The sequence below is a fragment of the Oncorhynchus mykiss genome, chromosome 9, assembly GCF_013265735.2.
Source record: "Oncorhynchus mykiss isolate Arlee chromosome 9, USDA_OmykA_1.1, whole genome shotgun sequence".
Classification (NCBI taxonomy): Eukaryota; Metazoa; Chordata; class Actinopteri; order Salmoniformes; family Salmonidae; genus Oncorhynchus; species Oncorhynchus mykiss.
Window position 1 is genome coordinate 73265242 of NC_048573.1, and position 24837 is coordinate 73290078.

Here is a 24837-nt window from a genome sequence, read left to right on the forward strand (position 1 = left end):
GAACTCAGCCCCAGGACCAGCTGAATGAGGGGACTGAGGCTTCAGTGTGTTAGTAGAACAGGTTAGTGAACTCAGCACCAGGACCAGCTGGATGAGGGGACTGAGGCTTCAGTGTGTTAGTAGAACAGGTTTGTGAACTCAGCCCCAGGACCAGCTGGATGAGGGGACTGAGGCTTCAGTGTGTTAGTAGAACAGGTTTGTGAACTCAGGACCAGCTGGATGAGGGGACTGAGGCTTCAGTGTGTTAGTAGAACAGGTTAGTGAACTCAGCCCCAGGACCAGCTGGATGAGGGGACTGAGGTTTCAGTGTATTAATAGAACAGGTTAGTGAACTCAGCACCAGGACCAGCTGGATGAGGGGACTGAGGTTTCAGTGTGTTAGTAGAACAGGTTAGTGAACTCAGCCCCAGGACCAGCTGGATGAGGGGACTGAGGCTTCAGTGTGTTAGTAGAACAGGTTAGTGAACTCAGCCCCAGGACCAGCTGGATGAGGGGACTGAGGCTTCAGTGTGCTAGTAGAACAGGTTAGTGAACTCAGCCCCAGGACCAGCTGGATGAGGGGACTGAGGCTTCAGTGTGTTAGTAGAACAGGTTTGTGAACTCAGCCCCAGGACCAGCTGGATGAGGGGACTCTATTATTTGCTCAGCTCTTGGCAATGCAGGGCTTGGTAATGATATGGGGGTCACTGTATTTTATAAGTTTCCAAAACTGAATTGCTCTTTTTTGAGTTTTCATTATTAGTGGATATTGTCCTAATTCTGCCCTGCATGCATTGTTTGTAGTTTTCCTCTGGACATGTAGGATAACTTACATAACTCAGCATGCAGGGTTTCAATGAGTGTTTGTCCCATTTGATGAAATCATGTTTTGCAAGTGGACCCCACACCTCGCTGCCATAAAGTGCAATTGGTTCAATGACATATTCAATTTTTTTTAGCCAAATTTAAATAGGTATTTCAATTTGAATTTGTTGTTATTGGTGTAGAATGCCCTGCGTGCTTTCTCTCTCAGTTCATTCACTGCCTCATTAAGGTGTCCAGTTGAGCTTATTTTTAAACCTCAGTAATTGTAGTGTGTACAGTACTCTATATATTTAAACCTCAGTAATTGTAGTGTGTACAGTACTCTATAATTGTATACCTCAGTAATTGTAGTGTGTACAGTACTCTATATATTTTGTACCAATTGAGAACTTAGGTCTAATTCCCTGAGATCTGGATCTTCTCTGGAAAATCATTATTTTACTGCCAGGGCCCAAGTCTGGCAGTACTGCTCTAGCAGGTCCAGGCTCTGCTGTAGGCCATGTGCTGTGGGCCATCATCTGTGAAGAGCAGACATTTAAACTCTGAATTGTGGAGACTTACACCAGGGGCTGAGGATTGTTCTAGAATAGGGGTCAATTCGTTGATGTAAATATTGAAGAGTGCAGGGCTCAGACTGCAACCCTGGCGAAGGCCCCGCCTCTGGTTAAAGAATGATGTTATTTTCTTGCCCATTTTAATGCTGCACGTACTGCCAGTAAACATTGATTTAATTATGTCATATGTTTGACCCCCACTTTCAATAACTTTGTAGAACAGTCCTGTCTGCCAAATAGAATCAAATGCTTTTCGGATGTCGATAAAGCAAGTGTATATTTTGGTATTATTTTGGTGGACATGTTTATCTATCAGGGTGTGTACGGTGTAAATATGATCAGTCGTGCAATGTTTTGGTATAAATCCAATTAGCCTTTTACTCAAGACATTGTGCTTATTAAGGAAGTTTAGAACTCTTACATTTATAATAATACAGAAAACCTTCCCCAGGTTACTGTTCACACAAATGCCTCTGTAATTGTTAGGGTCACATTTGTCTCCGTTTTCAAAGCTTGGGGTTATAAGTGCTTGGTTCCAGATGTCAGGGAAATAACCTGAACTCAGGATACAATTAAACAGTTTTAATATAGCCAATTGAGATGCTGCACTAGTGAGTTTGAGCATCTCATTTAGGATGCCATCAGGTCCGCATGCTTTTTTAAATTTGAGAGCCTGAAGTTTCTTATAGAGCTCCTGGTCAGTAATAGTTTAGTTTCTTATAGAGCTCCTGGTCAGTAATAGTTTAGTTTCTGATAGAGCTCCTGGTCAGTAATAGTTTAGTGTCTTATAGAGCTCCTGGTCAGTAATAGTTTAGTTTCTTATAGAGCTCCTGGTCAGTAATAGTTTAGTTTCTTATAGAGCTCCTGGTCAGTAATAGTTTAGTTTCTTATAGAGCTCCTGGTCAGTAATAGTTTAGTTTCTTATAGAGCTCCTGGTCAGTAATAGTTTAGTTTCTTATAGAGCTCCTGGTCAGTAATTGTTTAGTTTCTTACAGAGCTCCTGGTCAGTAATAGTTTAGTGTCTTATAGAGCTCCTGGTCAGTAATAGTTTAGTTTCTTATAGAGCTCCTGGTCAGTAATAGTTTAGTTTCTTATAGAGCTCCTGGTCAGTAATAGTTTAGTTTCTTATAGAGCTCCTGGTCAGTAATAGTTTAGTGTCTTATAGAGCTCCTGGTCAGTAATAGTTTAGTTTCTTATAGAGCTCCTGGTCAGTAATAGTTTAGTGTCTTATAGAGCTCCTGGTCAGTAATAGTTTAGTTTCTTATAGAGCTCCTGGTCAGTAATAGTTTAGTGTCTTATAGAGCTCCTGGTCAGTAATAGTTTAGTTTCTTATAGAGCTCCTGGTCAGTAATAGTTTAGTTTCTTATAGAGCTCCTGGTCAGTAATAGTTTAGTTTCTTATAGAGCTCCTGGTCAGTAATAGTTTAGTTTCTTATAGAGCTCCTGGTCAGTAATTGGGGAGTCCAGTGGATTTTGATTGTCCTTTATAGCTTTTTCTAATCCATTAAACTTCTCATGAATTTGGCGTTGTTCTGCGTTTGTGTCAATTTAAACAATGATATAGAGTGTTTTAAAATGGGTTGTCCATTTGTCTCCTCAATTAGTGTCAGCTGCTTGCTGTTGTACTGTGCTTTTTTGGTTCTGAGTGTTTTACGTTTATAGAGTTTTAAAGTCGCACAGTAATGAAGGTGTAATTCACCATTATTTGGGTCTCTGTGTTTTTGGTTGGAGGTGTTCTACGTTTTGTTCCTTATAATTTTACAATCTGCATCAAACCATTTGTCATCTGTGGTCTTTCAATTTCAGTTGTGCTTATTTTGCGGTTTGTCTGAATACATAGTTGATGTTTTTGTACTGCTAGATTGATGCCTTCTTCACTGTGAGTGAATGTTTGTCTGAATATATAGTTGATTTTTTTTTACTGCTAGATTGATGCCTTCTTCACTGTGAGTGAATGTTTGTCTGAATACATAGTTGATGTTTTTGTACTGCTAGATTGATGCCTTCTTCACTGTGAGTGAATGTTTGTCTGAATACATAGTTGATGTTTTTGTACTGCTAGATTGATGCCTTCTTCACTGTGAGTGAATGTTTGTCTGAATACATAGTTGATGTTTTTTACTGTTAGATTGATGCCTTCTTCACTGTGAGTGAATGTGGTCTGAATACATAGTTGATGTTTTTTACTGTTAGATTGATGCCTTCTTCACTGTGAGTGAATGTGGTCTGAATATATAGTTGATGTTTTTTACTGTTAGATTGATGCCTTCTTCACTGTGAGTGAATGTGGTCTGAATATATAGTTGATGTTTTTTACTGTTAGATTGATGCCTTCTTCACTGTGAGTGAATGTGGTCTGAATACATAGTTGATGTTTTTTACTGCTAGATTGATGCCTTCTTCACTGTGAGTGAATGTGGTTTCCAGAAAGTTATCTAAGAGTGTTTGGATATTTTGGTTACTGGTTGCTTTCTGGTATTCTTCTGTGCTGTTTTGGGCCCATCTGTATGAATGTCTGATGTTGTACAGCTGACTGGGCTGTGAATGTCTGATGTTGTACAGCTGACTGGGCTGTGAATGTCTGATGTTGTACAGCTTACTGGGCTGTGAATGTCTGATGTTGTACAGCTGACTGGGCTGTGAATGTCTGATGTTGTACAGCTTACTGGGCTGTGAATGTCTGATGTTGTACAGCTGACTGGGCTGTGAATGTCTGATGTTGTACAGCTGACTGGGCTGTGAATGTCTGATGTTGTACAGCTGACTGGGCTGTGAATGTCTGATGTTGTACAGCTTACTGGTCTGTGAATGTCTGATGTTGTACAGCTTACTGGGCTGTGAATGTCTGATGTTGTACAGTTTACTGGGCTGTGAATGTCTGATGTTGTACAGATTACTGGGCTGTGAATGTCTGATGTTGTACAGCTTACTGGGCTGTGAATGTCTGATGTTGTACAGCTGACTGGGCTGTGAATGTCTGATGTTGTACAGCTTACTGGGCTGTGAATGTCTGATGTTGTACAGCTTACTGGGCTGTGAATGTCTGATGTTGTACAGCTGACTGGGCTGTGAATGTCTGATGTTGTACAGCTTACTGGGCTGTGAATGTCTGATGTTGTACAGTTTACTGGGCTGTGAATGTCTGATGTTGTACAGCTTACTGGGCTGTGAATGTCTGATGTTGTACAGCTGACTGGGCTGTGAATGTCTGATGTTGTACAGCTGACTGGGCTGTGAATGTCTGATGTTGTACAGCTTACTGGGCTGTGAATGTCTGATGTTGTACAGCTGACTGGGCTGTGAATGTCTGATGTTGTACAGCTTACTGGGCTGTGAATGTCTGATGTTGTACAGTTTACTGGGCTGTGAATGTCTGATGTTGTACAGCTGACTGGGCTGTGAATGTCTGATGTTGTACAGCTTACTGGGCTGTGAATGTCTGATGTTGTACAGCTGACTGGGCTGTGAATGTCTGATGTTGTACAGCTGACTGGGCTGTGAATGTCTGATGTTGTACAGTTCACTGGGCTGTGAATGTCTGATGTTGTACAGCTTACTGGGCTGTGAATGTCTGATGTTGTACAGTTTACTGGGCTGTGAATGTCTGATGTTGTACAGCTGACTGGGCTGTGAATGTCTGATGTTGTACAGCTTACTGGGCTGTGAATGTCTGATGTTGTACAGCTTACTGGGCTGTGAATGTCTGATGTTGTACAGCTGACTGGGCTGTGAATGTCTGATGTTGTACAGCTTACTGGGCTGTGAATGTATGATGTTGTACAGCTTACTGGGCTGTGAATGTCTGGTTGTTTCCATGTCTGTTCTTTTGAGGAACAAGGTAATTTGGCTGTGATCAGACAGAGGTGTTAGTGGCTTGACAGTGAAGGAGCTGAGAGAGAAAGGGTCAATGTCTGTAATCATATAGTCTATGTGCTCTGGCCAAGAGGTGAGCAGTAGGTGAATCTCCCCAAAGAGTCCCCCCGTAACCTACCATTGACACTAGTACAGACCCAGGCTTCTACAGAGCTGCAACAGATCCCTTCTGTTGTTGTTGTTGATGGTGATGTCACTGTTGTTTCTATGGGGGAGATGAAGACAGTTAGAAACAGTATGGCCTGTAATAAAGCTGTCCCCTCATGTGGTCTGTCACTGTTGTTTCTATGGGGGAGATGAAGACAGTTAGAAACAGTATGGCCTGTAATAAAGCTGTCCCCTCTTGTGCTCGTTAGATCAGGTAGTGTTCCTGTGCGCGCGTTTGTGTCCCCCACATATGATCAAGGGTGGGGAAGATCTCCTCTGTGGGCCGACAGACAGGAACGTCTGGATGTGTAGAGACCGCACAACAGTGCTGCGGGCAAAGTTGTGCCTTAGGGGTGGTTTCCTGTGTTTCTTTCTAATTTAGTTTTTTTTCCTTTGTGCCCCTTGGGTTGTCCACTCTCTTTCAATCAATAACCCACATACAGTAATATGTAAATAGTACTGTTGAAATTGATATATGCCATAGAAGTGCAGCCTTGTGCATTTTCAATACAGTAACTGTCATCCAAACCTGTAGCCTAAGTTTACATCAGGTAATACTGTCAAAGTACACAGTCACACCAGATATTTTCCCTTCCAATGCAACGTGGAAAGAATCTTTTGGATTGCCTTATCCATCCTCTGCAGGCGTCTACTGTGATGTCCTCACATGCTGCATCCATTGCAGCCAGCAGGGTCATCTGTGTGTGTGGCTGACGATCGTACACCTTCCACCTCCATGCTGAAAATAACTCCTCAATTGGGTTAAGGAATGGTGAATAAGGTGGGAGGAATTCTATGAGCATCCTCGGGTGGGTCACAAACCATTGCCTTATGATGTTTGATCGATGGAAACTCACATGATCACAAATGACCACGTACTTTGGCAAATCCTCTCTAAACAGACCCCTCTCATCATCAGGGACGAGAGCCCTGTAGAGAGTCTCTAAAAAGTTGAGTAGATGCTGGGTGTTGTATGGCCCTATAAGTGGGACATGGGTTAGGACACCATGCTCCGAAATAGCAGCACACATGGTGATATTTCCTCCCCGTTGGCCTGGCAAATCCACAGTAGCTCTGTGACCGATGATATTCCGACCCCGCCTTCTGCATTTGGTCAGGTTGGAGCCAGCCTCATCCACGTATACAAAGTTGTGAGAGGGTTCACTTGATTCCAACTCCATTATACGCTATATCCCAGAACACACAGTTGAATTTGTTTTGGTAAGGAAGAGTGACATAAAATGTACATATATTGCATGTTCCTTCCACAACAATGGAAATGTGTGCAGTTAATGCTTACTGTACTATGTATCACTATAAAATGTTGCTGTAAAGTAGTTACATAGATATATGTTTTACCTGTACATACTGGCACCGTAGCTCCTTAACTCTGTCCTCATTCCTTTGGAATGGTACACGGTACAGCTGTTTCATACTCATCTGGTTTCTATGCAGCACCCTGTCGATGGTTGAAGATGCTAACCGTATGGATGTTTTTCAAAGACATCGTTGTCTTCTATAATGGTCCTTTGTATTTCCCTGAGTCTCATGGCATTGTTTGCTCGGACCATGGTGCAAATAGCCTCCTCCTGTTGAGGTGTGAAAAGGCGTCCTCTGCCACCGGTTTGCGGTAATCTTGCAGTCCTATGTGGGGAAAAAATGCAGTGATGCATCGCACACTTTCACATAGACAAAAACTATGCGAACACACATTTTTACTGGAAAACATACAGGTGGGTGCATGTAAGGTGCAGTATGTATCTGTATAGAGTATATCTCTGTATGCTGTGAAATACAAGTGGACTACTGTAATATGAAGCATTGTAGGAAGTATACAGTATACTGCTTATATACAGTAACAGTGCACTGTACATTGGTGGACAGACCTGTTCTCTCTCCGAAACGTTTGAACTATTGAGGACACGGTTGATCTCCCAATATTGGGCTGCACCCTTCGACCCGCCTCAGCCATTGTAAGGAGCATGATTGACAACATGGTCTACAATAGTGGCCCTTATGTCATCAGATATGCGCCTATGTCCTCTTCTGCCTCTTCCTCTGTTTTGCATTTCCACCACGCATCCTTACTTCTTTTCTTCCTCCTCTTGGCTGTTGACCCTGTTCGTTTCCTGGTCCATCCATTATTGGAAAATTGCAACTCTGTGTTGTGGTCTGTCTATATATGCTTGCCAATTGATTCTTCATGAGATGCACCTTTGAGCAATTTAGACAACTGGTTGATTGTTGGTTGAACTAACACTTTACATTCCTTCATGAGTGAGGGTCAATTTCACCTGCACGATTCATCAATTCACGTTTTTGTACAAAAGGTCTAATAGAAATGTGTAAAACTATGCTTGACAGTTTATGACAAATAGTTCAACAATTTAGCATGTAATGGCTTATGCAAGGAACTAATGCCTAGATGTTTTGAGGGGTAAGACTCTTCAACAGAGAACCATCTACTATATTTTGATCAACATGACATGAGCGATTAATAATGTGTAAAAAAACTGACACTTGTACATTATCAATTGCAATTTGTTCAAAGGAATAAGAAATTGCTTTAATGATGTGCACAAGTGACTAGATGATTTGGAATTTGTACAAGTAGTATCAAGAATTGCACTTTTGATCTAAGAAATGCACCAAAGCGACTGAGGAAAAACTGTAACATGGCCAAAGCAACTGTAACATTGTGAGGTAGATAAGATACAAAAGTGAAATAAACAATAAAAATTAACAGTAAACATTACACATACAGAAGTTTCAAAACAATAAAGACATTACAAATGTCATATTATATATATATATATATATATATATATATATATATATATATATATATATATATATATATATATATACAGTGTTGTAACAATGTACAAATGGTTAAAGTACACAAGGGAAAATAAATAAGCATAAATATGGGTTGTATTTACAATGGTGTTTACAATGGTGTGTGTTCTTCACTGGTTGCCCTTTTCTTGTGGCAACAGGTCACAAATCTTGCTGCTGTGATGGCACACTGTGGAATTTCACATATGGGAGTTTATCAAAATTGGACTTGTTTTCGAATTCTTTGTGGATCTGTGTAATCTGAGGGAAATATGTGTCTCTAATATGGTCATACATTTGGCAGGAGGTTAGGAAGTGCAGCTCAGTTTCCACCTCATTTTGTGGGCAGTGAGCACATAGCATGTCTTCTCTTGAGAGCCATGTCTGCCTACAGAGGCCTTTCTCAATAGCAAGGCAATGCTCACTAAGTCTGTACATAGTCAAAGCTTTCCTTAAGTTTGGGTCAGTCACAGTGGTCAGGTATTCTGCCACTGTGTACTCTCTGTTTAGGGCCAAATAGCATTCTAGTTTGCTCTGTTTTTTTGTTCATTATTTCCAATGTGTCAAGTAATTATCTTTTTGTTTTCTCATGATTTGGTTGGTTGGTCTAATTGTGCTGCTGTCCTGGGGCTCTGTGAGGTGTGTTTGTGTTTGTGAACAGAGCCCCAGGACCAGCTTGCTTAGGGGACTCTTCTCCAGGTTCATCTCTCTGTAGGTGATGGCTTTGATATGGAATCGCTTCCTTTTAGGTGGTTGTAGAATTTAACGTCTCTTTTCTGGATTTTGATAATTAGTGGGTATCGGCCTAATTCTACTCTGCATGCATTATTTGGTGTTCTACGTTGTACACGGAGGATATTTTTGCAGAATTCTGCATGCAGAGTCTCAATTTGGTGTTTGTCCCATTTTGTGAAGTCTTGGTTGGTGAGCGGACCCCAGACCTCACAGCCATAAAGGGCAATGGGCTCTATGACTGATTCAAGTATTTTTAGTTTTTTTTTTGTATTTTTCTCTTTTTCTACCTCTCTCTGTTTCTCTCTTTCTACCTCTCTGTTTACCTCTCTCTCTCTGTTTCTCTCTTTCTACCTCTCTGTTTACCTCTCTCTCTCTGTTTCTCTCTTTCTACCTCTCTCTCTGTTTACCTCTCTCTCTTTCTACCTCTCTCTCTTTCTACCTCTCTCTCAATTTACCTCTCTCTCTGTTGATCTCTCTCTCTGTTGACCTCTCTCTCTTTCTACCTCTCTCTCTGTTTACATCTCTCTCTCTCTTTCTACCTCTCTCTCTATTTACCTCTCTCTCTGTTTACCTCTCTCTCTCTCTCTTTCTACCTCTCTCTCTATTTACCTCTCTCTCTGTTGACCTCTCTCTCTCTCTCTTTCTACCTCTCTGTTTACCTCTCTCTCTGTTTACCTCTCTCTGTTTCTCTCTTTCTACCTCTCTCTCTGTTTACCTCTCTCTCTGTTTCTCTCTTTCTACCGCTCTGTTTACCTCTCTCTCCCTCTGTTTCTCTCTTTCTACCGCTCTCTCTTTCTACCTCTCTCTCTGTTTACCTCTCTCTCTCTGTTTCTCTCTTTCTACCTCTCTGTTTACCTCTCTCTCTGTTTCTCTCTTTCTACCTCTCTCTCTGTTTACCTCTCTCTCTTTCTACATCTCTCTCAATTTACCTCTCTCTCTGTTGACCTCTCTCTCTCTCTCTGTTTACCTCTCTCTCTCTCTTTCTACCTCTCTCTATTTACCTCTCTCTCTGTTTACCTCTCTCTCTTTCTACCGCTCTGTTTACCTCTCTCTCTCTGTTTCTCTCTTTCTACCTCTCTCTCTGTTTACCTCTCTCTCTCTGTTTCTCTCTTTCTACCTCTGTTTAACTCTCTCTGTTTACCTCTCTCTCTTTCTACCTCTCTCTCAATTTACCTCTCTCTCTGTTTACCTCTCTCTCTTTCTACCTCTCTCTCAATTTACCTCTCTCTCTGTTGATCTCTCTCTCTCTGTTGACCTCTCTCTCTCTCTCTTTCTACCTCTCTCTCTGTTTACCTCTCTCTCTCTCTTTCTACCTCTCTCTCTATTTACCTCTCTCTCTGTTTACCTCTCTCTCTCTCTCTCTTTCTACCTCTCTGTTTACCTCTCTCTGTTTCTCTCTTTCTACTGCTCTGTTTACCTCTCTCTCTCTCTGTTTCTCTCTTTCTACCTCTCTCTCCGTTTCCCTCTCTCTCAGTTTCTCTCTTTCTACCTCTCTCCCTCTCTTTCTACCAAGGAAAAAGGAGGAAGTGTACTCTGTGGCTGAACAGGCCACTCCGTGGTTAGGCAATGACACAGCTGTGTGTGTGTGTGTATCTTTGTGTGTGCGTGTGTGTGTGTGTGTGTATCGTGTGCGTGTTAGTGAGACACATTTAACACATTCTCTCCTCCCCAGAAAGAGCCAGTGCCCCAGGACCTGTCTCACTCCACAGTGGATGAGTGGGAGCTCCCGAAGGAAGAGTTCACCCTGGGAGAGCAGCTGGGCACCGGGTTCTTTGCTGATGTCCACCAGGGCAAGTGGAAGAACAGCATCAACGTAGCCATAAAGATTCTCAAGAACGGTACAGCACACTTACAGATTCACAAGGCGGCACCTGAAATGCCAAAACCTTAATTTTAATTATTGGAATGTATTTTATAAATCCCTTTTTATATCAGCAGTTGTTATGAAGTGCTTAACAGATTACCCGGCCTAGACCCCAAAGAGCAGTTTAGAGGCCGAAGCACAGTGTATTACTCCCTGGACAGTGTATTACTCCCTGGACAGTGTATTACTCCCTGGACAGTGTATTACTCCCTGGACAGTGTATTACTCCCTGGACAGTGTATTACTCCCTGGACAGTGTATTACTCCCTGGACAGTGTATTACTCATTGGGACAGTGTATTACTCCCTGGACAGTGTATTACTCCCTGGACAGTGTATTACTCCATGGACAGTGTATAACTCATTGGGACAGTGTATTACTCATTGGGTCAGTGTATTACTCCCTGGACAGTGTATTACTCCCTGGACAGTGTATTACTCATTGGGACAGTGTATTACTCATTGGGACAGTGTATTACTCCCTGGACAGTGTATTACTCCCTGGACAGTGTATTACTCATTGGGTCAGTGTATTACTCCCTGGACAGTGTATTACTCCCTGGACAGTGTATTACTCCCTGGACAGTGTATTACTCATTGGGACAGTGTATTACTCCCTGGACAGTGTATTACTCCCTGGACAGTGTATTACTCCCTGGACAGTGTATTACTCATTGTGACAGTGTATTACTCATTGGGACAGTGTATTACTCCCTGGACAGTGTATTACTCCCTGGACAGTGTATTACTCATTGGGTCAGTGTATTACTCCCTGGACAGTGTATTACTCATTGGGACAGTGTATTACTCCCTGGACAGTGTATTACTCATTGGGTCAGTGTATTACTCCCTGGACAGTGTATTACTCCCTGGACAGTGTATTACTCCCTGGACAGTGTATTACTCATTGGGACAGTGTATTACTCCCTGGACAGTGTATTACTCCCTGGACAGTGTATTACTCCCTGGACAGTGTATTACTCATTGTGACAGTGTATTACTCATTGGGACAGTGTATTACTCCCTGGACAGTGTATTACTCATTGGGACAGTGTATTACTCCCTGGACAGTGTATTACTCATTGGGACAGTGTATTACTCATTGGGACAGTGTATTACTCATTGGGACAGTGTATTACTCCCTGGACAGTGTATTACTCCCTGGACAGTGTATTACTCATTGGGACAGTGTATTACTCCCTGGACAGTGTATTACTCATTGGGACAGTGTATTACTCCCTGGACAGTGTATTACTCATTGGGACAGTGTATTACTCCCTGGACAGTGTATTACTCCCTGGACAGTGTATTACTCATTGGGGCAGTGTATTACTCATTGGGACAGTGTATTACTCCCTGGACAGTGTATTACTCCCTGGACAGTGTATTACTCATTGGGACAGTGTATTACTCCCTGGACAGTGTATTACTCATTGGGACAGTGTATTACTCATTGGGACAGTGTATTACTCCCTGGACAGTGTATTACTCATTGGGACAGTGTATTACTCATTGGGACAGTGTATTACTCATTGGGTCAGTGTATTACTCATTGGGACAGTGTATTACTCATTGGGACAGTGTATTACTCCCTGGACCGTGTATTACTCCCTGGACAGTGTATTACTCCCCCGACAGTGTATTACTCATTGGGACAGTGTATTACTCATTGGGACAGTGTATTACTCCATGGACAGTGTATTACTCATTGGGACAGTGTATTACTCATTGGGACAGTGTATTACTCATTGGGACAGTGTATTACTCCCTGGACCGTGTATTACTCCCTGGACCGTGTATTACTCCCTGGACAGTGTATTACTCCCTGGACCGTGTATTACTCCCTGGACAGTGTATTACTCCCTGGACAGTGTATTACTCATTGGGACAGTGCATTACTCATTGGGACAGTGTATTACTCCCTGGACAGTGTATTACTCATTGGGACAGTGTATTACTCATTGGGACAGTGTATTACTCCCTGGACAGTGTATTACTCATTGGGACAGTGTATTACTCATTGGGACAGTGTATTACTCATTGGGACAGTGTATTACTCATTGGGACAGTGTATTACTCATTGGGACAGTGTATTACTCCCTGGACAGTGTATTACTCATTGGGACAGTGTATTACTCATTGGGACAGTGTATTACTCCCTGGACAGTGTATTACTCCCTGGACAGTGTATTACTCATTGGGACAGTGTATTACTCCCTGGACAGTGTATTACTCATTGGGACAGAGTATTACTCATTGGGACAGTGTATTACTCCCTGGACAGTGTATTACTCCCTGGACAGTGTATTACTCATTGGAACAGTGTATTACTCCCTGGACAGTGTATTACTCCATGGACAGTGTATTACTCATTGGGACAGTGTATTACTCCCTGGACAGTGTATTACTCCCTGGACAGTGTATAACTCATTGGGACAGTGTATTACTCATTGGGACAGTGTATTACTCATTGGGACAGTGTATTACTCATTGGGACAGTGTATTACTCATTGGGACAGTGTATTACTCATTGGGACAGTGTATTACTCATTGGGACAGTGTATTACTCATTGGGACAGTGTATTACTCCCTGGACAGTGTATTACTCATTGGGACAGTGTATTACTCCCTGGACAGTGTATTACTCATTGGGACAGTGTATTACTCCCTGGACAGTGTATTACTCCCTGGACAGTGTATTACTCATTGGGACAGTGTATTACTCATTGGGACAGTGTATTACTCCCTGGACAGTGTATTACTCCCTGGACAGTGTATTACTCCCTGGACAGTGTATTACTCATTGGGACAGTGTATTACTCATTGGGACAGTGTATTACTCCCTGGACAGTGTATTACTCCCTGGACAGTGTATTACTCCCTGGACAGTGTATTACTCATTGGGACAGTGTATTACTCATTGGGACAGTGTATTACTCATTGGGACAGTGCATTACTCATTGGGACAGTGTATTACTCCCTGGACAGTGTATTACTCATTGGGACAGTGTATAACTCATTGGGACAGTGTATTACTCATTGGGACAGTGTATTACTCATTGGGACAGTGTATTACTCCCTGGACAGTGTATTACTCATTGGGACAGTGTATAACTCATTGGGACAGTGTTTTACTCCCTGGACAGTGTATTACTCATTGGGACAGTGTATTACTCATTGGGACAGTGTATTACTCATTGGGACAGTGTATTACTCACTGGACAGTGTATTACTCATTGGGACAGTGTATAACTCATTGGGACAGTGTTTTACTCCCTGGACAGTGTATTACTCCCTGGACAGTGTATTACTCCCTGGTCAGTGTATTACTCATTGGGACAGTGTATTACTCCCTGGACAGTGTATTACTCCCTGGACAGTGTAGTACTCATTGGGACAGTGTATTACTCATTGGGACAGTGTATTACTCCCTGGACAGTGTATTACTCATTGGGTCAGTGTATTACTCCCTGGACAGTGTATTACTCCCTGGACAGTGTATTACTCATTGGGACAGTGTATTACTCATTGGGACAGTGTATTACTCATTGGGACAGTGTATTACTCCCTGGACAGTGTATTACTCATTGGGACAGTGTATTACTCATTGGGACAGTGTATTACTCCCTGGACAGTGTATTACTCCCTGGACAGTGTATTACTCATTGGGACAGTGTTTTACTCATTGGGACAGTGTATTACTCATTGGGACAGTGTATTACTCCCTGGACAGTGTATTACTCATTGGGACAGTGTATTACTCCCTGGACAGTGTATTACTCATTGGGACAGTGTATTACTCCCTGGACAGTGTATTACTCATTGGGACAGTGTATTACTCCCTGGACAGTGTATTACTCCCTGGACAGTGTATTACTCATTGGGACAGAGTATTACTCATTGGGACAGTGTATTACTCATTGGGACAGTGTATTACTCCCTGGACAGTGTATTATTCCCTGGACAGTGTATTACTCATTGGGCCAGTGTATTACTCATTGGGACAGTGTATTACTACCTGGACAGTGTATTACTCCATGGACAGTGTATTACTCATTGGGACAGTGTTTTACTCCCTGGACAGTGTATTACTCCCTGGACAGTGTATTACTCATTGGGACAGTGTTTTACTCCCTGGAAAGTGTATTACTCCCTGGACAGTGTATTACTCCCTGGACAGTGTATTACTCATTGGGACAGTGTATTACTCATTGGGACAGTGTATTACTCATTGGGACAGTGTATTACTCATTGGGACAGTGTATTACTCCCTGGACAGTGTATTACTCATTGGGACAGTGTATTACTCATTGGGACAGTGTATTACTCCCTGGACAGTGTATTACTCCCTGGACAGTGTATTAGTCATTGGGACAGTGTATTACTCATTGGGACAGTGTATTACTCATTGGGACAGTGTATTACTCCCTGGACAGTGTATTACTCCCTGGACAGTGTATTACTCCCTGGACAGTGTATTACTCATTGGGACAGTGTATTACTCATTGGGACAGTGTATTACTCATTGGGACAGTGTATTACTCCCTGGACAGTGTATTACTCATTGGGACAGTGTATTACTCCCTGGACAGTGTATTACTCATTGGGACAGTGTATTACTCCCTGGACAGTGTATTACTCCCTGGACAGTGTATTAGTCATTGGGACAGTGTATTAGTCATTGGGACAGTGTATTACTCATTGGGACAGTGTATTACTCATTGGGACAGTGTATTACTCATTGGGACAGTGTTTTCCTCCCTGGAAAGTGTATTACTCCCTGGACAGTGCATTACTCCCTGGACAGTGTATTACTCATTGGGACAGTGTATTACTCATTGGGACAGTGTATTACTCCCTGGACAGTGTATTACTCATTGGGACAGTGTATTACTCATTGGGACAGTGTATTACTCCCTGGACAGTGTATTACTCATTGGGACAGTGTATTACTCCCTGGACAGTGTATTACTCATTGGGACAGTGTATTACTCATTGGGACAGTGTATTACTCATTGGGACAGTGTATTACTCCCTGGACAGTGTATTACTCATTGGGACAGTGTATTACTCCCTGGACAGTGTATTACTCCCTGGACAGTGTATTACTCATTGGGTCAGTGTATTACTCATTGGGACAGTGTATTACTCCCTGGACAGTGTATTACTCATTGGGACAGTGTATTACTCCCTGGACAGTGTATTACTCATTGGGTCAGTGTATTAGTCATTGGGACAGTGTATTACTCATTGGGACAGTGTATTACTCATTGGGACAGTGTATTACTCCCTGGACAGTGTATTACTCCCTGGACAGTGTATTACTCCCTGGACAGTGTATTACTCATTGGGTCAGTGTATTAGTCATTGGGACAGTGTATTACTCATTGGGACAGTGTATTACTCATTGGGACAGTGTATTACTCCCTGGACAGTGTATTACTCCCTGGACAGTGTATTACTCATTGGGTCAGTGTATTACTCATTGGGACAGTGTATTACTCCCTGGACAGTATATTACTCCCTGGACAGTGTATTACTCCCTGGACAGTGTATTACTCATTGGGACAGTGTATTACTCCCTGGACAGTGTATTACTCCCTGGACAGTGTATTACTCCCTGGACAGTGTATTACTCATTGGACAGTGTATTACTCCCTGGACAGTGTATTACTCATTGGGACAGTGTATTACTCCCTGGACAGTGTATTACTCCCTGGACAGTGTATTACTCATTGGGACAGTGTATTACTCATTGGGACAGTGTATTACTCCCTGGACAGTGTATTACTCCCTGGACAGTGTATTACTCATTGGGACAGTGTATTACTCATTGGGACAGTGTATTACTCCCTGGACAGTGTATTACTCATTGGGGCAGTGTATTACTCCCTGGACAGTGTATTACTCCCTGGACAGTGTATTACTCATTGGGACAGTGTATTACTCATTGGGGCAGTGTATTACTCCCTGGACAGTGTATTACTCATTGGGACAGTGTATTACTCCCTGGACAGTGTATTACTCATTGGGACAGTGTATTACTCATTGGGACAGTGTATTACTCATTGGGACAGTGTATTACTCCCTGGACAGTGTATTACTCATTGGGACAGTGTATTACTCCCTGGACAGTGTATTACTCATTGGGACAGTGTATTACTCATTGGGACAGTGTATTACTCATTGGGACAGTGTATTACTCCCTGGACAGTGTATTACTCCCTGGACAGTGTATTAGTCATTGGGACAGTGTATTACTCCCTGGACAGTGTATTACTCCCTGGACAGTGTATTACTCATTGGGACAGTGTATTACTCATTGGGACAGTGTATTACTCCCTGGACAGTGTATTACTCCCTGGACAGTGTATTACCGCATGGCAAGCGGTGCCGGAGCGCCAAGTCTATGTCCAAAACGCTCCTTAACAGCTTCTACCCCCCCAAGCTAATCAAATTGCTACCTGGACAATTTCATTGACCCACCCTTCTTCACGCTGCTGTCCACCGTCACGTTACCCCTACCTACATGTACATATTACCTCAACTACCTTGACTAACCTGTTCCCCCGCATATTGACTCCGGTAAACCTTATATATAGCCTCGTTATTGTTATTTTATCGTGTTACTTTTAGTAAATATTTAAACTTTTAATTTTTTTCTCCTTAAAACTGCATTGTTGGTTTTAAGGGCTTGTGAGTAAGCATTTCACGGTAAGATCTACACATGTCGAATTTGGTGCATAGACAAATACAAATGGATTTGTTTTAGCATTTCCTTCATGCCAGAAGTAAATTACTAATCAGCTGAAACTCATTTGATAGGTTTCTCTCTCTGTATGTGTGTGTGCATGTGTGTGTGTGTGTGTGTGTGTGTGTGTGTGTGTGTATATGTGTGTGTGTGTGTGCGTGTGTGTTTCAAGAATTTCCTCATTCTTTTCTTCTGCGAACCCCATCGCCAGAGAAACATTTTTTACATTTCCCGTCTTATGTGAATCCTGGCGGTGGTGTGTGTGTGACATCACACATACCTCAGTCTCTCGTTCCAGCCTCAGGGTTGTGGGTGGCGTGATGACATCTCATACACACATCTGAACCATAACAGACTATAGTTATCAGTCTTACTGTAAGAGACTGCTCAGTGGACAGGACTGTGGGTAGAATGTTATCAGCCTGTCAACTCTCTGTGTGTATTCTTTCATTGTATTGACAACCATGTAACTATGGCTTGTGAACTAGTCTATGATACAGGTGTTGGCTACAGCACATACAATACAGTACAATACAGGACAGGACAGGACAGGACAGGACAGGACAGGACCAGTCTAAAAAGGTCCCTGAAATACTTTTAACACGATACATAGCCTCAGCTCCCAGACTTCCTCATCCAACAGTGGATTGGCAAACAAGACTTGGAAGAATGGTAACAATGATATGTGTCCACCCCTGTACCGTGTCCACCCCTGTACCGTGTCCACCCCTGTACCGTGTCCACCCCTGTACCGTGTCCACCCCTGTACCGTGTCCACCCCTGTACCGTACCGTGTCCACCCCTGTACCGTACCGTGTCCACCCCTGTACCGTGTCCACCCCTGTACCGTGTCCATCCCTGTACTGTGTCCACCCCTGTACCGTGTTCATCTGTGTTTGTGATTGGTTAAGTTACTGACCCATTACTGATGCACCTACTGTATCCCCCAAGACGCACTTACACACATAAACACCCACCCTCACCCTTACCTTCACCCTCACCTTTACCTTCACCCTCACCCTCACCCTCACCCTTACCCTTACCCTAACCCTAACCCTCAACCTCAACCTCAACCTCACCCTCACCCTCACCCTTACCTTCACCCTCACCCCACACTCACCCTCACCCTTATTCCCACCCTCATCCTTACCCTCAGCCTTACCCCCACCCTCATCCTTACCCTTACCCTCAGCCTTACCCTCAGCCTTACCCTCAGCCTTACCCTCATATATTTTCAGACTCGTTGAACGACCATGAGTTCCAGCGTGAGGTGCAGATCCTAAAGAAGCTGAGACACAGACACCTGATCTCCCTGTTCGCCGTCTGCACCTCCTCATCCCCCTACTACATCATCACTGAACTCATGGAGAAGGGAAACCTGTTGAACTTCCTCAGAGGTTAGTCAGCCAGTCCTCTAGCCAGTCCTCTAGCCAGTCCTCTAGCCAGTCTTCTAGCCAGTCCTCTAGCCAGTCCTCTAGCCAGTCCTCTAGCCAGTCCTCTAGCCAGTCCTCTAGCCAGTATTTCAATCAGTCCTCTAGCCAGTCCTCCAGTCAGTCCTCCAGCCAGTCCTCCAGCCAGTCCTCTAGCCAGTCCTCTAGCCAGTCCTCCAGTCAGTCCTCCAGCCAGTCCTCCAGCCAGTCCTCTAGCCAGTCCTCCAATCAGTCCTTTAGCCAGTCCTCCTGCCTGTCCTCCAGCCTTTCCTCCAGCCAGTCCTCCAGCCAGTCCTCTAGCCAGTTATCCAGTCAGTCCTCCAGCCAGTCCTCCAATCAGTCCTCCAACCAGTCCTCCAGCCAGTCCTCCAGCCAGTCCTCCAGCCAGTCCTCTAGCCAGTCCTCTAGCCAGTCGTCTAGCCAGTCCTCTAGCCAGTATTTCAATCAGTCCTCTAGCCAGTCCTCTAGCCAGTCCTCTAGCCAGTCCTCTAGCCAGTCCTCCAGCCAGTCCTCCAGCCAGTCCTCTAGCCAGTCCTCCAATCAGCCCGCCAGCCAGTCCTCTAGCCAGTCCTCCAATCAGTCCTCTAGCCAGTCCTCTAGCCAGTCCTCCAATCAGTCCTCCTGCCAGTCCTCTAGCCAGTCCTCCAGTCAGTCCTCCAATCAGTCCTCTAGCCAGTCCTCTAACCAGTCCTCTAGCCAGTCCTAGAACCAGTCCTCTAGCCAGTCCTAGAGCCAGTTCTCCAGCCAGTATTTCAATCAGTCCTCTAGCCAGTATTTCAATCAGTCCTCTAGCCAGTCCTCTACCAGTACTCTAACCAGTCCTCTAGCCAGTCCTAGAGCCAGTCCTCCAGCCAGTATTTCAATCAGTCCTCTAGCCAGTATTTCAATCAGTCCTCTAGCCAGTCCTCTAGCCAGTCCTCCACCACACTCCAATATGTCTCTATGACTCTGAAACAGGCCCTTACTGTACATACAATGATCTTTCTGATAGACACTTTTGAAAGTGGCCTCAAACATATTTTGTTTTCTCAACAGTCAAAATGAAAGTGTTCTAACTGAGTACCTGCTTAAACATGTAATACAAGTGTAATGTACAGCAACATGGTAAGATAATCTGTCCTAGAGGTCCATAGTTCTGACCAATCAGTCTCTCTCTCCAGGTTCAGAGGGTTCTCAGCTGGACCTGGTGTCTCTGGCGGACATGGCAGCCCAGGTGGCTGATGGGATGGCGTATCTGGAGCAGCAGAACAGTATCCATAGAGACCTGGCGGCCCGAAACGTCCTGGTGGGAGAGAACTACATCTGCAAGGTGGCCGACTTCGGACTGGCCAGGATCATCAAGGTTGGTATAATCGTTAGTGAACAGACTCATGTAACATAGGATGGTATCGTAGCGTCTCTCGCCAGCCTGAGGGATGCGACGACTAACAAGGTAGGTTCTAATAACTGAAGAACTACACCTGCAAGGTGGCTGACTTCAGACTGGCCAGAATCATGAAGGTTACTAGGGTCCCAGCAAACAACAGACATTCCCTCACCTTTAGAGAACGTTCATTTAGGTCATTACTCGGACTGGCCAGAAACATGAATGTTACGAGGGTCCCAGCAAACAGCAGACATTCCCTCACCTTTAGAGAACGTTCATTTAGGTCATTACTCGGACTGGCCAGAAACATGAAGGTTACGAGGGTCCCAGCAAACAACAGACATTCCCTCACCTTTAGAGAACGTTCATTTAGGTCATTACTCGGACTGGCCAGAAACATGAAGGTTACGAGGGTCCCAGCAAACAACAGACATTCCCTCACCTTTAGAGAACGTTCATTTATGTCCTTATTCGGACTGGCCAGAATCATGAAGGTTACGAGGGTCCCAGCAAACATCAAACATTCCCTCACCTTTAGAGAACGTTCATTAGTGTCAGCGATTGGGTGCAGAGATGTCAGGCGCAGGACACAGGTTTGAGCAACACAACTGAGTTTACTCAAACAAAAATACAAGCAATATTCCAAATAGGAAAATACATACAAACTAACACCTTCAACAACCACTAAGACACCAAGAATCATGGACAGAACAGAAATGTATGCCAGAGGGTTAAATAAGGAACATGATATGGGGATTGAAACCAGGTGTAATACAGACAAAACAACACGATAAATGAAATGGTGGAAAATGAAATCGGTGGTGACTAGAAAGCCGGCGGCGTCGACCGCCGAACACCACCCGAACAAGGAGCCGAACACCACCCGAACACGGAGCCGAACACCACCCGAACAAGGAGCCGAACACCACCCGAACAAGGAGCCAAACACCACCCGAACAAGGAGACGAACACCACCCGAACAAGGAGACGAACACCACCCGAACAAGGAGCCGAGCACCACCCGAACAAGGAGCCGAACGCCACCCGAACAAGGAGCCGAACGCCACCCGAACAAGGAGCCGAACGCCACCCGAACAAGGAACCGAAGGCCACCCGAACAAAGAGCCGAACGCCACCCGAACAAGGAGCCGAACGCCACCCGAACAAGGAGCCGAACGCCACCCGAACAAGGAGACGAACGCCACCCGAACAAGGAGCCGAACGCCACCCGAACAAGGAGCCGAACGCCACCCGAACAAGGAGCCGAACGCCACCCGAACAAGGAGCCGAACGCCACCCGAACAAGGAGCCGAACGCCACCCGAACAAGGAGCCGAGCGCCACCCGAACAAGGAGCCGAACGCCACCCGAACAAGGAGCCGAACGCCACCCGAACAAGGAGCCGAACGCCACCCGAACAAGGAGCCGAACGCCACCCGAACAAGGAGCCGAACGCCACCCGAACAAAGAGCCGAACGCCACCCGAACAAGGAGCCGAACGCCACCCGAACAAGGAGCCGAACACCACCCGAACAAGGAGCCGAACACCACCCGAACAAGGAACCGAACACCACCCGAACAAGGAGAAGGGGCCAGCTTCGGCAGAAGTCGTGACAATTAGGTCATTACTCGGACTGGCCAGGGTCATCGAGATCATCAAGGTCAGCAGGGTCATCAAGGTCATCAAGGTCATCAGGGTCATCAAGGTCATCAAGGTCATCAAGGTCAACAAGGTCAGCAAGGTCATCAGGGTCATCAAGGTCATCAAGGTCATCAAGGTCATCAAGGTCAGCAGGGTCAGCGGGGTCATCGGGGTCATCGTCAGCGTGTATTTGCGTTTGTGCCGTGATTGAGTGGACGTTGGGCTTTCTCAATCCCAACTGGTTAACAACTAGGAGAGAGAGCTTTCTGCTAAGAGTACAGCTCTACCTGGACATGGCAAGGATATAATCTAGGGATCTGTTTCCTTTGTGTCTGTGTGTCTCATTTGTGTCATGATGATTGGGGTCCTTGGGTTTTCCCAATTCCATTTGAGTACCGTTAAGAACTAGGATAGACAACATTCTCCAAAGCATTTTACAAGAAAATGAAGCTCAGTGCATTTTAGTTTGAAGTCATTGTATTCAATTTCTTTTGATTGAACATGGTTTATATTGTTAAAATATACCCAGAATTTGTACAAAATATTTTTAAACCACATTACTTTGCCAGTGGTCAGCAGTTTGCCGTTTACGAAGAACATGTTTTCCTCTCTTCCTCTTTTCCCCCCACAAATATATTTGTATTAATAATTCGCAGTATTGTTCCATCCTCGTTCGGTTTGTCTCCGTCCTCAGGAGCCCTTCTACGTGTCTGAGGACAAAAAAATCCCCTACAAATGGAGTTCCCCGGAGGCCATCAGCCACGGACGTTTCTCCAACAAGTCAGATGTCTGGTCCTTTGGGGTTCTGCTCTACGAGATACTAACCTACGGTGGGATTCCATACCCAGGTATGTCATGTTTCACCTAACCCAGTGGTTTTCGCAATTTTGTTGTAACCCTGAACCAGCTCACCTGATCGACCTGATCCAGAGCTCGATGATTAGTTGATAAGTTGTATCACGCGCTAAATCTGTAAAATATTAAATGCATAGAACAGCCTGAGGGTTTCTGAGGAGAGGATTGAAAGCACCTGATCTAACCAGTATAGAGGCCAAGCCTCTGCCTGGCTGTGTGGTATAAATCCTTACTTGTATTATGCACAGTAGGCCTAAAGACCAAGAGATAATTGCCTCAGGCTAAGATCTATTCTGATCTTTTATCCACAAACTTATTTTTTGACGAATGACATCAGTTTTCTTTTTCAGAGCTAATCTGATTGGTCAAAATACCAATTAGTGAAAAAAAGATCAGAATTCGACTGCCTGTCTAAACACAGCCTAGAATTTCTTCCTTCTAGGGAGTGTTTCCTGGTCATTGTGCTCTCACTTCTGCTTTGCTTTTCTCTTTGGGTTTTTAGTGAAGCTAGTAGTTCTACAGTGTACATAGTGTAGAGCGCAATCGTAAAGTATTCAGACCCCTTGGCTTTTTCCACATTTTGTTACGTTACAGCCTTATTCTATTTTTGTTTGTTGCAAATGTATAAGAAAGATATATATATATATATATATATATATATATACATACATACACATATATATATATATTCCATTTACATAAGTATTCTGACCCTTTACTCAGTACTTTGTTGAAGCACCTTTGGCAGCGATTACAGCCTTGATTCTTCTTGGGTATGACGCTACAAGCTTGGCACACCTGTATTTGGGGAGTTTCTCCCATTCTTCTCTGCAGATCCTCTCAAGCTCTGTCAGGTTGGATGGGGAGCGTCACTGCACAGCTATTTTCAGGTTACTCCAGAGATGTTCGATCGGGTTCAAGTCCAGGCTCTGGCTGGGCCACTCAAGGACATTCAGAGACTTGTCCTGAAGCCACTCCTGCGTTGTCTTGGCAGTGTGCTTAGGGTCGTTGTGCTGTTGGAAGGTGAACCTTCGCCCCAGTCTGAGGTCCTGAGCGCTCTGGAGCAGGTTTTCATCAAGGATCTCTCTGTACTTTAATCCGTTCATCTTTCCCTCAATCCCAACTAGTCTCCCAGTCCCTGCCGCTGAAAAACATCCTCACAGCATGATGCTGCCACCACCATGCTTCCCTGTAGGGATGGTGCCAGGTTTCCTCCAGACATGACGCTTGGCATTCATTTGACCATAGAATCTTGTTTCTCATGGTCTGAGAGTCTTTAGGTGCCTTTTGGCAAACTCCAAGCGGGCTGTCGTGTGCCTTTTACTGAGGAGTGGCTTCTGTCTGGCCACTAACATAAAGGCCTGATTGGTGGTGTGCTACATATGAGAACCTTCCAGAAGGACAACCATCGATCTCCACAGAGGAACTCTGGAGCTCTGTCAGAGTGACCATCGGGTTCTTGGTCACCTCCCTGACCAAGGCCCTTCTAAGCTGATAGCTCAGTTTGGCTGGGCGGCCAGCTCTAGGAAGAGTCTTGATGGTTCCAAACTTCTTCCATTTAATAATGATGGAGGCCACTGTGTTCTTGGAGACCTTCATTGCTGCAGAATGTTTTAGGTAACCTTCCCCAGATCTGTGCCTCGGCGCAGTCATGTCTTGGCGCTCTACAGACAATTCCTTCGACCTCATGGCTTGTTTTTTGCTCTGACATGCACTGTCAACTGTGATACCTTATATAGACAGGTGTGTGCCTTTCCAAATCATGTCAAATCAGTTGAATTCATCACAGGTGGACTCCAATCACGTTGTAGAAACATCTCAAGGATGATCAATGGAAACAGGATGAGCTCAATTTCGTGTCTCATAGCAAAGGTTCTGAATACTTACTTAAATAAGGTATTTCAGTTTTTATTTTTTAAACATCCGCAAAAATGTCTAAATGACCTGTTTTTGCTTTGGCATGATGGGGTATTTTGTTTAG

General features: G+C 44.2%; 1 protein-coding gene across 1 annotated transcript in view; it reads left to right on the top strand.

The window, feature by feature from the left end:
- The window catches only part of LOC110532831 (protein-tyrosine kinase 6), a 30448-nt gene that overhangs the window by 3470 nt on the left and 2141 nt on the right, over positions 1–24837 (top strand). The window contains exons 4-7 of the mRNA XM_036988979.1: positions 10623–10788; positions 18803–18961; positions 20155–20336; positions 22696–22849. Of these exons, the coding sequence (XP_036844874.1) occupies positions 10623–10788; positions 18803–18961; positions 20155–20336; positions 22696–22849 (661 nt within the window). The remainder of the gene's footprint in view (positions 1–10622; positions 10789–18802; positions 18962–20154; positions 20337–22695; positions 22850–24837) is intronic.